Source organism: Triticum dicoccoides, chromosome 7B (genome assembly GCF_002162155.2).
Source record: "Triticum dicoccoides isolate Atlit2015 ecotype Zavitan chromosome 7B, WEW_v2.0, whole genome shotgun sequence".
NCBI classification, from domain to species: Eukaryota; Viridiplantae; Streptophyta; class Magnoliopsida; order Poales; family Poaceae; genus Triticum; species Triticum dicoccoides.
This window is the reverse complement of record NC_041393.1, coordinates 439,370,292-439,382,463: the sequence shown is the minus strand read 5'-3', so window position 1 is coordinate 439,382,463 and position 12,172 is coordinate 439,370,292. Positions and strand designations below refer to the sequence as shown.

The window sequence follows — 12,172 nt, the reverse complement described above, 5'->3', positions numbered from 1 at the left end:
TTTCTAGTATTTATTTTGATTTTTTTCTAAGCGTGGGTGGAGATGAGCTCGGGAGCCAAAACTCAGCGTCCAATATATAAGTCTTACTGTGTTGACAAAATTCCAAACAACTCAATAAAATCGCTCTTTATGCGTGCCAATGCAATTATACAATGATGTAGTGATGTGAGCTTCATATGGAGAAATCGACATGACAAAATACTACTCCCTCCGTCCGGAAATACTTGTCATCAAAATGAATAAAAGGGGATGTATCTAGATGTATTTTAGAGCATGCTTGGATTCAAGGGACTATTTTTAGTCTGACTGAAACTAGTCTCTTTTAGAGGCTAAAGTTCCAATCACCCCTGACTAAAGAGAGGCTAGAACTAGTCTTGAGACTAAAAAAAATTAGTCAGAGGAACCCTACTAAAATGTGGATTAGTCCTCTCTCTCCTCATTTAACTCCTCTCCTTTAACACATGCGAGTTCTAGATTGGAGGGTTTGGAGGATAATAAATGCTCATTAACTCGATTTTAGTCTATTTAGTATTTGTATCCAAGTATGGGTGAGGCTAGCAAGTTTTAGTCCCACTACTTTTAGTCATGGGACTAAAACGTATCAAGCACCCTCTTAGTTCTAGATACATCGTTTTTTATCCATTTTGATGACAAGTATTTTCGGACGGAGGGAGTAGTTAGCTAACTAGGGTTGATCAATCCTGAGTCTCAAATCCCATTACTGAAATTACATATATATATATTGATGTATTGTAAGTATATTTGTATATATCATCCTATGACCTAAGTGGAAACTAATTAGCCACATGTAAAAATAGTAAGTAGTCGTCAAACATACATACTCCGTCGTATGATCAAATTGTCAACAATTAATCAGTCAAGATACTCTGAAATCCTCCGGATCAAATATGTATCGTTAAGTGTTCTTGGAGGAGCTCGAATTGGCTGCCGGCGGCGGCGTCATTGTCTGGCCGTGGAAGAGCTGTGGAGCCGTGGACGGCAGCAAGCTGCTCCACAGGTTCCAGTCGATCGTCCCAGCAGCAGCCGCCAGCTGCTGATCCGCACTGCTACACCCACCGCTGATCTGCGAGATGTCGCCCTCGCCCTCGCCGTCGAAGGTCGGGCTCTGGAGCGGCGGCGGCAGGTCGGAGGGGAACAGCTGCACCTGCTGCTTGGACTCCACCGCCAGAACATGCTGATCATGTGGTGGACCCCCGCCGGCGACCATCAGGCGCGCGTTAGGGTTGTCGTAGTAGTAGTAATTGGAGGCGGAGTTGTAGCTGCCGTTCATCGTCGGGTACCCGCCGCCGCCGTAGGACAGCCTGTGCTGCTGGTTGGGCACCGGCTTCACGAAGGCGCGGCACACCACCCACCCTTCCTCCTGAACGATCAAATTAACCCACAAAATTCATTAGCACTGCAATTGAACAACAAAATTCGTTGCATGCATGGATGGAGATGAATCTTGAATCTGAATTGATGCATGTCTGCATGCCTGTGTGGGCGCGTGCTCGTTGGACTGGAGGCGGTACTCGTGGATGATCCAGTCGGTCTTGCGGCCGTTGGGGGCGCGGCCGCGGTAGAAGACGAGCGTCTTCCTCATACCGATCACGGACGCCGGAGACGACGAGGACGAGGAGAGCACCGGCTTGTCCCTCCCGGTGGCCTTCCAGAAGCCGGCGGCCGTGGCGCGGTTGGTGCGCGTGCCGCTGGGGTACTTGCGGTCCTTGTAGCTGAAGAAGTAGTACTCCGTCGTCGGATCTTCCTGCCCTCCTCCTCCGCCGCCGTACTTGCCGCACCTCTCTGCCATCAATCAACACACACAGCTCGGTCAGCCTCCATTAACCACTGCAAACCATCGAGCTCTGCATGCAGGATGGACGAAGTGGCGAACGAACTAGGTACCTTGGAGATCCCACGGCTCGATCCGGTAGAGGTCGACCTCCTGGATGATGTCGAGGTCGATCTTGTGGGAGGACACCTTCCTGGCGAGGTAGTAGCCGACGAGCTCCTCCTCCGTGGGGTGGAACCTGAACCCCGGGGGCACCGTGTTGCAAGAGGACTCCTCCATTGCCAGACCACCTCGATCGCTCGACCAGGCGATGATGCTAGCTCTCTGCTCTAGAACATGCAAAAGCTAGCGGGTTCAGGTTCAGTCTCAGGCCTGAGCGAGCATGTGCATGTGTATCTGAATGGGCCAGGCAGCGAGAGAAAAGGTCCTAGAAATAGGGAGGCATGCACTGCACTCCTCATGCAATGGAATTCAGGATGGCATGCCGACCTAATTAGTTGTTGCACCACACCTAAAGGAGTCGTACCCGTACATACAATACAATACATACAGACATCATTCTTTTAGGAGAACATCTAGGTAGCTATCTAGACAATCCGTGTATTGTACAGTACTGTACCACCTAATAGCTACTATTTCGGTTTCAGACATGAGAGACATGGACTGGTCAGTTAATTAGGACGGCTGGCTCGATCAGCTTGTGACATACCAAAGCAGGAACGAAATTTAGTGCAAATCCGAAGTGGTACTAGTTTTTGGACGGTGTGTAGTGAAGCTTTTTGGAAGGTAGAGAGGACGGTCTCCTAGCTAGCTAGCTTGGAGTGCACTTCAGGGCTGATCTCACTCACATCCACCATCCAGAGATACTAGCTAGCAAGTACTGACCCTTCTCTGTCACCTACAGCCTTCAGGACCTCCCACGTAACATAATACATGTACCAATAAAAAGGAACTATGTATGGCTGCCATGCATACACCGCAGGTTGATGGATCAGAGATATGAGATATGATTATGACAGATGTTGCAACAAACGATCCAATCATGACTATAACAAAACAAAGGCATGTTTGTACTTGGGTATATATATTTAAACTCGTCGAATTAAGAGCTATAGATGATACTCGTTGATGCTAGGACTGGTTGCTAGAGGAGCTTTTAAAAAAAAATGAATTAGAGGAGCTTGTGAGAGACAGGTGTGGTCAAGAACTTGAACCTGATGTAAACATGAGGTCCGCATGTTACAGGCACGCGTGCAGTGGAGATCTGCAACTAGCAGCTACAGCGCGTGTAGAATCTATCTAAAGAGAGACAGAGATCGATGGAGAGAGAGAAGCTTGCTTAGTCGGTTAATAAGTCGTCAACAAGCGACCACCACCACCATCACTGCGAAAGCGACGCACAGTTTCCCAGTTGAGAGTTGAGCAAATTTGAGTGTACTATATGTGCAAGCAAATACCTTTTCCCGAAAAGGAAGGGGGTTGTGTTCTAACCCAAGCCACCCCCGCTTTCCCCTCATCACCATCCCGCCTATTGCCCCGATTTTTCTTGGGCCGTGGTGTGGCATGGGTGGTGCCAACTTTGGGGATCTATGGGTTGTGTCATCCTCGGCATTGAAATATATTTCTGCTTAATGAAGTACATGTATCTCCTGTGCTCTCGTGCATGGTTTGAAAATAGAGAGATAAGGGAGTGCGCTTGGCCTCTACAACCGTTTGTATTGAAATCGTTTATTATGAAACATCAAAGTCATCCAATTACTACTTTCTCCGTCCCAAAATAAGTGTCTCAAACTTAGTACAATTTTGCACTTAAGTTGGTACAAAGTTGAGACACTTATTTTAAAACGGAGGGAGTATTTGTTTTCTATTTCCTTGGAAAAGTAGGGAGCAAACGTTTAGATTTTGTGCTCAGGGCGCGACACGCTGCGACGTTTTTTTGGGGAGGAGATGAGCAGTAGAGAAGTAGGCAAGGAGGAAGGGGCTGGCAAATAAGGTGGAGGGTCAAGTAGAGCTTGATCAGGACACAACGGTAGATCAGAGGAGAGACAGAAGGGGGGAAGGGGGCACAAAGGATGAGGAAAGGAGAGATCAGGATGGCTACTCGAGCGAGGGAGGAAAGGAGGCCCGAGGACGTCCATGCATCACGAGGGATTGGCCGGGGGTGAGAGGTAGGGAGTGCATAAACAAATAAAGGGTGGAGTGACGTGCCATAAGGTTCAGGAATGGACTCCGCGCAACATCAACTCAAACCAAATCACTTTATGTTCCAATCTAAACTGCCGTCTCAAGTAACTGAAAAAAAGTGAACCAATCATATAGTAGAAGTTAGAACATATGAAACCGAGGTTTTGGAGAGGCAATTCTTTAGATGACAAAGCAATGCATATACGACGGCACTTGACTCCTGCAGCCATCCAAATAACATTCAGAGCTCCCTTCACAAACATATATCCCTTAATTTGGCGAACAGCAGCTAATACATGTGTAAAACCGTGTGCTTCAGTATCAGAGACCAAACGCGAGACCATCAAATCAAAATCAAGGACTAATTAACTTTCCACTTTACTGTTCAATCAAACTTCTCCGTTAGATCAGCAGCTTAATCTCCTACCGCACAACAGATCCGCAGTTCAAGAGCAGGGCAGCATCATCACTCCTGCTTGCTGCGGGCCTCGCGAGCACGGTGCTTGAGCTCGGCCCTTTTCCACCTTACCATGAGCATGCAGAGTGTCACAAGGGTGTTCACCTGCGGAACAAGCGCAGAGGAGGCAGCTACGCATAAGGAAGGCTGAAGGGGATGCAGACTGACACGGCGAATGAGACTGACTATGCGCTTACCAGAATAAGTATCGTAATCAGGAGCAAGGGACCGGACCACATGACCGAGATGAAGAGGCCTTGGGGATCAAAGTAATTCTGGCTTGAGAAGCTCTTCCAGTTTTGTCCTAAGAACGTGTTTAGTTTCTCGGCAAGGAATACACCAGAAACTGCAACGAGTTAAGTACATCAGGTAAGCAAAGGGGGTAATCTAGCGTGTTACAAAAGCTATTGCTTGCTGGCGCTTTGCCTTTAAATCCTGACTTGCATCGGAATGGAAAGAGGAAACATTATCTCTCAGTGTCAAGGTTACATTTACTAATTACTTGTTGAAATATTCAAACTAATTGTGTGGTTAAATTTTATATGGATGTAAAATAACAGGCACAATAGCAAAGAAGGTGAAGGTCTTCTCATCTCACATGCAAGTACATAATTAGAAACCGGAGAGAAAAACGCTACACTGAGACCTCTGACATGACTAAACCAACATTTATGCAGGAGTTGGACGTTGCCCGTGCCACTGCAAATTAGATAAGCTTTACAGAGTTGACATGTGCAGTGTGATTATTTTGACGGTTTCAAGGAGACACAGTACATAAAACTGCTAAGCTCAGAAATCATAAAAAATATCGATACTAATGGTCGGTATATCATGGCATTCGGAACTAGTATGACATTAATGATGTACACATTCTATTAACATTGGTAACAGTACTAGAAGTCCGAAGGCCAAATAAAAAGGAACAATAGGAAAATAACACTCACATGTTAAGGCTGACAAGATAAGTTGGAAATTGATGTTCCTCCTGGAGATGATGGTTACCAGTAGCAGAATGGCATGGAAACTTATCATGCCGATCAACCAAGGTTCCTGAAGACACAGAAGGAACAGATCAGTCAAGGTACGAACAGGGACGACGATTACTCATCAGATGAGGCGAAGTTGATTATTACACAATAAAACATGAACCGAGATACAGCGGTTGATTCAGGAAAACAGTGATATATGACTACACAGAAGTACTAGCTACTGAGTTTCATGTGGTAAACCATCAACATGGAAGCTCCGAAATTGGAGTAATCACAAGCGGCATTAAGTAACTTGCATTCTGTTGCAGACTCTACTCTTAGATGCAGCGGTGTGGTGTTCGATTGTTACTAGTCCACGGGAATGAGGAGGCAGTGGAATCGCGCAGAGATGAACCACATGAAATTGTTCGTCCTACGTAGCATAACTACCCAGACCATCGCTGCCTCTCAAGAGAGATCCAGGCGAGGCCAGCGGTGAAAAATCACAGCGTCCGTTGGATTTGCTCGACAACGAGCAAACTGACCAGCAGCGGCTTCTGCTTCCCGGTGGACTAAATCCTAGGGTCAAGCGAGCGAAGCAGGGGGTGAGGGAAAAAAGACGCACCTTCCAGTCGACGGCGTGGAAGAAGCCGACGAAGGAGTCGACGGCGGGGCCGAACCCGCCGCGGAGCTCGGTGGAGACGCGGCCGAAGAGCTCGGCCACCACGTCAGCGTGCTCGTTCAGCGCCGAACGCACCTCCTCCACCGCTCGCCCAACCGCCGCCGCCGCCGGGGAGGAGGAGGACGCCGCCATCTCGTCTCGTGATCTGATCTCCTCTGCACTGCTCTCGTCCTTTCTCTGCAAGAGACGCAAAGGCAAAAGGTCGTTCCCCCTGCTAATTCGGGACCACACGTCAGTGACTTTAAACGCTGGAAACACTTGGGCCGAGTTCTTCCTTAACTGGGCTGGGCTCGCACCTCCTTTGATTTCCAATATATATAGTATATATAATGGAATACGAATCAATCAATTTGATTTAAAATCAAATTCCAATACAATTTAAAAATCATTACTAAAATAAATAATAAATTTAATATTTGTTTCTTGATATTACATAAAATGCAAACTATTTAATTTGTAAAAAAATTGTACTCGTTGGGGTCCAAAGAAAATGGTACTCAAAATTTTAATCCCTTGTTCACGCTTTTTTCATGTGTCTCGTTCATATCATAAAGATTATAGTACAAGTCACGTAGACATTAACTAAGCAAAATAAAGTCCATGTCGACGGCCTCCTTCACCGCAACTTCCTTTCTTGCGGCATCGTGGGCGCATCGCTCCCTCTGGGTAACGATCTCTGTCTTGCTCACGATGGTCAGGACCCCCACGGTCTTCGTTGAGCCATCGTCCATGGCGATTGGGGGACAATGTATTGGGCGTCGACATCTAAGACAATGGCGTAGAGGCAACGCAAGAGTGGAGAAGGGCAACGGCTCGAGGGACGGGAAAAGGAGTACGAACGCGGAAGAACGGTTGATTTGGTGGAGTTGATCAATTTAGAGAGATATTTTTAAGAAACATTAGAGAGAGATATGTATTAGATCCAGCCTGTCAGGTCCGCCGTAGCGGTCACGCCCCGCATGTGTCGGGGGCCCTCAAACCCACCACACATATGGGCTGGGTTTGAGGGGTGACTATGGGTTAGCTTTAGAGCATCTTCAATGGATGATGTAAATTTGAAGATATAAAAGTGGGTGTTGTATAATTTACATCATCAAAAAGTGCTTTTTACATCTTCAAAAAAGTCTCAACTCCAACAGATAATGTATATTTGGTGATGTAAAACTTCAACTCCAATAAATGATGTATAAACAGTTAAACGGTCGAGCGGCAGCTGCTGTACAATAGCAGTTCGGCCGCTATAAAGTAGCACACCAGTCGCACAATTTAAAATAAAAGAATCTAAAATTAAAACTTAAAATTTTCATCTATCCACAATATCAAATTATTGCATAATTTATCAAATCCACAACATCAAATGCAATACAAATACAATAAAGTTCTTGCACAATACAACAAACAAATAATGAAACTAGGTAGTTCTTTTCTCATGCCATTTCTAGTACTTCAAATTTGTTCGAAGTTCATTGTGTGTATCGGAGCTAATTTCAGTGTAGACTTTCATGAAACGTCTGATTTGTTCCTCTTTTCTCATCGGCATAACGCGGAAAAGGTGTGCTACTTCTTGAGTTAGCGTTTTTATTTTCCTTGAAAAGGAAAGGGTGATGCAGCAAAGTAGAGGTAAGTATTTTCCTCAGTTAAGAACCAAGGTATCAATCCAGTAGAAGGAACAACCAAGTCTCTAATAGATGCACCTGCACAAACTAACAAACACTTGCATACAATAAAGGGGTTGTCAATCCCTTCACAGTCACTTGCAAGAGTGAGATCCAATAGAGATAGATATAAAAGATAAATTAAAGGCAAAATAAATTAAAGGTAAATAAATTGCAGCAAGGTATTTTTGGATTTTTGGTTTATAGATTTGAAAATAATATGATGGAAAATAGACCTGGGGGCTATAGGTTTCACTAGAGGCTTCTCTCTTGAAAGAAAACATACGGTGGATAAACACATTACCGTTGAGCAATGGATAGAAAAGTGCATAATTATGATGATATCCAAGGCAATGATCATGAATATAGGCATCACGTCCGTGACAAGTAGACCGACTTCTGCATACATCTACTACTACTCCACACATCGATCGACTCCTGACTGCATCTAGAGTATTAAGTTCAAAAGGACAGAGTAATGCCTTCAGCGAGATGACATGATGTAGAGGGATAAACTCAAGCAATATGATATAAACCCCATCTTTTTATCTTTAATGGCAATAATACAATACGTGCCTCACTACCCCTTCTGTCACTGGTGAGGACACCGCAAGATTGAACCCATCACAAAGCACCTCTCCCATTGCAAGATAGATCAATTTAGTTGGCCAAACCAAATCAATAGATCAGACAAAAGTACAAAACTACCTTAATCATGCATAAAAGAGTTTAGAAAAGACTCAAATAATATTCATAGATAATCTGATCATAAATCCACAATTCATCGGATCTCAACAAACGCACCGCAGAAGAAGATTACATCGAATAGAACTCCAAGAACATCGAGGAGAACATGGTATTGAAGATCACAGGGAGAGAAGAAGTCATCTAGCTACTAGCTATGGACCAGTAGGTCTATGATAAACTACTCACACATCATCGGAAGGGCAGCAAGGTTGATGTAGAGGCCCTCCATGATCGAATCCCCCTCCAGCAGAGAGTCAGAAAAAGCCCCAAGATGGGATCTCACGAGAACAGAAGCTTATGGCGACGGAAAAGTATTTTTGTGGACACTTTTGATTTAGGCGGTATATTTGAGAATATATAGTGGTGGAATTATAGTTGGAAGGTCTCTAAGGGGCCCACAAGCCCTGGGGGTGCCCCTCGGGGCGCACCCCTACGGCTTGTGGCCGCCTCGTAGGTCTTCTGGCCTCCTCTCCAAGTCTTGTGGGTTTCTTCTGGTCCAAGAAAAATCATCATAAAGTTTTATTCCATTTGGACTCCGTTTGATATTGATTTTCTGTAAAAGTAAAAACAAGGAAAAAGCAACTGGCACTAGGCACTAGGTTAATAGGTTACTCCCAAAAAATGATATAAAATAGTACCATAATGCATATAAAACATCCAAAATAGATTATATAATGGCATGAAACAATCAAAAATTATAGATACGTTGGAGACGTATCAAGCATCCCGAAGCTTAATTTCTGCTCGTCCTCGAGTAGGTAAATGATAAAGACAGAATTTTTGATGTGGAATGCTACCTAACATATTTATCAATGTAATTTTCTTTATTGTGGCATGAATGTTCAAATCCATAAGATTCAAAACAAAAGTTTAATATTGACATCAAAATAATAATACTTCAAGCATACTAATAAAGCAATCATGTCTTCTCAAAATAACATGGCCAAGGAAAGCTAACCCTACAAAATCATATAGTATGGTTATGCTCTATCTTCACCACACAAAGTATTTAATCATGCACAACCCCGATGACAAGCCAAGCAATTGTTTCATATTTTTAATGTTCTCAAGCTTTTTCAACTTTCATGCAATACATGAGCGTGAGCCATGGATATAGAACTATAGGTGGAATAGAATATGGTGGAGGTTGTGGAGAAGACAAAAAGGAGAAACTCTCACATCAACTAGGCAAATTAATGGGCTATGGATATGCCCATCAATTGATATTGATGCAAGTGAATAGGGATTGCCATGCAGCGGACGCACTAGAGCTATAAGTGTATGAAAGCTCAAAAATAAATTAAGCGGGTGTGCATCCAAGTTGCTTCCTCACGAAGACCTATGAAACTTTGAGGAAGCACATCATTGGAATATACAAGCCAAATTCTATAATGAAAAATTCCCACTAGTATATGAAAGTGATAACATAGGAGACTCTCTATCATGAAGAACATGGTGCTACTTTGAAGCACAAGTGTGGAAAAAGGGTAGTAACATTGTCCCTTCTCTCTTTTTCTCTCATTTTTTTGTCTGGATTCTTTGGCCTCTCTTTTTTATATATCTCCTTTTTTTTATTTTTCATCCGGAGTCTCACCCGACTTGTGGTGGAATCATAGCCTCCATCATACTTTCCCCACTTGGGACAATGCTCTAATAATGATGTTCATCGCACTTTTATTTACTTACATCTCAAGAATTACAACTCGATTCTAGAACAAGATATGATTCTATATGAATGCCTCCGGCGGTGTACCGGGATGTGAAATGATCTAGCGTGACATGTATAAAAACTATGAACGGCGGCCATGCCACAAATACTATGTCAACTATATGATCATGCAAAGCAATATGACAATGATGGTGTATGTCATAATAAACAGAATGATGGAAGTTGCATGGCAATATATATCTAGGAGTGGCTATGGAAATTCCATAATAGGTAGGTATGGTGGTTGTTTTGAGAAAGGGTATATGGTGGGTTTAATGCACCCGCGAAAGTTGCACGGTACTAGAGAGGCTAGCAATGGTGGAAGGGTGAGAGTGCGTATAATCCATGGACTCAACATTAGTCATAAAGAACTCACATACTTATTGCAAAAATTTATTAGCCATCAAAACAAAGTACTAACACGCATGCTCCTAGGGGGATAGATTGGTAGGAAAAGACCATCGTTCGTCCCCAACCGCCACTCATAAGGAAGACAATAAAAATAAAGCATGCTCCGACTTCATCACATAATGGTTCACCATACATGCATTCTTCGGGAATCATAAACCTTAACACAAGTATTTTTACTACTCCACAATTACCAACTATCATGACTCTAATATCACCATCTTTATATCTCAAAACAAATGCAAGGAATCAAACTTCTCATATATTCAATGATATTTATGAAAGTTTTTATTATATCCCTCTTGGATGCCCATCATATTAGGACTAAATTCATAACCTAAGAAAATTGCCATACTATTTTCAAGACTCTCAAAATAATATAAGTGAAGCATGAGAGTTCAACAATTTCTATAAATAAAGCCACCGCCGTGCTCTAAAAAGATATAAGTGAAGCACTAGAGCAACTACCTAGCTCAAAAGATATAAGTGAAGCACATAGAGTATTCTAATAAATTCACGATTAATGTGTGTCCCTCTCAAAAGGTGTGTATAGCAAGGATGATTGTGTTAAACTAAAAAGTAAAGACTTATATTGTACAAGACGCTCCAAGCAAAACACATATCATGTGGTGAATAAAAATATGGCCTCAAGTAATTTTACCGATGAACGAAGACAAAAGAGGGGATGCCATCTGGGGCATCCCCAAGATTAGATGCTTGGTTCTCCTTGAATATTACCTTGGGGTGCCTTCAGCATCCCTAAACTTATTCTCTTGCCACTCCTTATTCCGTTGTTCATCAAAACTTTACCCAAAACTTGAAAACTTCACAACACAAAACTCAACAGAAAACTCATAAGGTTTGTTAGTATAATAAAATAAATCACCACTTTGGGTACTGTTGTGAACTCATTATAAGTTTATATTGGTGTTATATCTATTGTATTCTCACTTCTCCATGGTTCATACCCTCGGATACTACCCATACATTCATCAAAATAAGCAAACAACACAACGAAAATAGAATCTGTCAAAACAGAACAGTCTGTAGTAATCTAGAAAATTCGTATACTTCTGTAACTCCAAAAATTTTGAAAAATTAGGAAAACTTAGGAAATTTGTGATTTTCTAAAATTTTGGCAATGGGCGCACACGTTTTTTTCAGAAGGATTAAATCAACTGTCACCATAGATCACCCCAAAGGTTTTACTTGGATCAAACACTAATTAAAACACTTAAACACAATTACTACAGAAGTAATATTGTGTATTTATTCAAGAACAGAAGCAAAAAACATGCACACACAAAATTAGGTTGCCTCCCAACAAGCGCTATTTTTTAACGCCCCTAGCTAGGCATATTGCAATAGATCTAGGTGTTTTCATCTTTGATATTTAATCCATAAATAGCCCTCATAATAGATTCATATGGCAACTTAATTTTTTATTGGAAAGTGTTCCATGCCCTTCCTTAATGGAAATTTAAATCTAATGTTTCCTTCTTTCATATCAATAATTGCACCAATCATTCTAAGGAAAGGTCTACCAAGAATAATAGGACATGTAGGATTGC

At 42.7% G+C, this 12,172-nt stretch overlaps 2 protein-coding genes across 2 annotated transcripts; both read right to left on the bottom strand.

Annotated features, from left to right (window-relative positions):
• Positions 1-719: 719 nt before the first annotated feature.
• On the bottom strand, positions 720-2,306 carry LOC119340042 (NAC domain-containing protein 30-like). Its single transcript, XM_037611953.1, has 3 exons — positions 1,906-2,306; positions 1,496-1,803; positions 720-1,381 (listed from the first exon to the last, which is right to left on the bottom strand). The coding sequence occupies exons 1-3, from the start codon at positions 2,069-2,071 to the stop codon at positions 917-919; spliced, it is 939 nt and encodes a 312-aa protein (XP_037467850.1). The 5' UTR covers positions 2,072-2,306; the 3' UTR covers positions 720-916.
• A 1,800-nt stretch (positions 2,307-4,106) lies between these two features.
• On the bottom strand, positions 4,107-6,289 carry LOC119339976 (transmembrane protein 18-like). Its single transcript, XM_037611886.1, has 4 exons — positions 6,027-6,289; positions 5,378-5,483; positions 4,631-4,779; positions 4,107-4,538 (listed from the first exon to the last, which is right to left on the bottom strand). The coding sequence occupies exons 1-4, from the start codon at positions 6,213-6,215 to the stop codon at positions 4,443-4,445; spliced, it is 540 nt and encodes a 179-aa protein (XP_037467783.1). The 5' UTR covers positions 6,216-6,289; the 3' UTR covers positions 4,107-4,442.
• Positions 6,290-12,172: the final 5,883 nt, after the last annotated feature.

Excerpts from the sequence above, each read along its gene's own strand:
- LOC119340042 (XM_037611953.1), bottom strand. The coding sequence starts at position 2,071 with ATGGAGGAGTCCTCTTGCAACACGGTGCCCCCGGGGTTCAGGTTCCAC. Across the intron at positions 1,804-1,905 it reads CGAGCCGTGGGATCTCCAAG|AGAGGTGCGGCAAGTACGGC; the intron begins GTACCTAGTTCG and ends GATTGATGGCAG. Across the intron at positions 1,382-1,495 it reads ACGAGCACGCGCCCACACAG|GAGGAAGGGTGGGTGGTGTG; the intron begins GCATGCAGACAT and ends TTGATCGTTCAG.
- LOC119339976 (XM_037611886.1), bottom strand. The coding sequence starts at position 6,215 with ATGGCGGCGTCCTCCTCCTCCCCGGCGGCGGCGGCGGTTGGGCGAGCG. Across the intron at positions 4,780-5,377 it reads TATCTTGTCAGCCTTAACAT|TTTCTGGTGTATTCCTTGCC; the intron begins GTGAGTGTTATT and ends AACTCGTTGCAG. Across the intron at positions 4,539-4,630 it reads TGATTACGATACTTATTCTG|GTGAACACCCTTGTGACACT; the intron begins GTAAGCGCATAG and ends CTTGTTCCGCAG.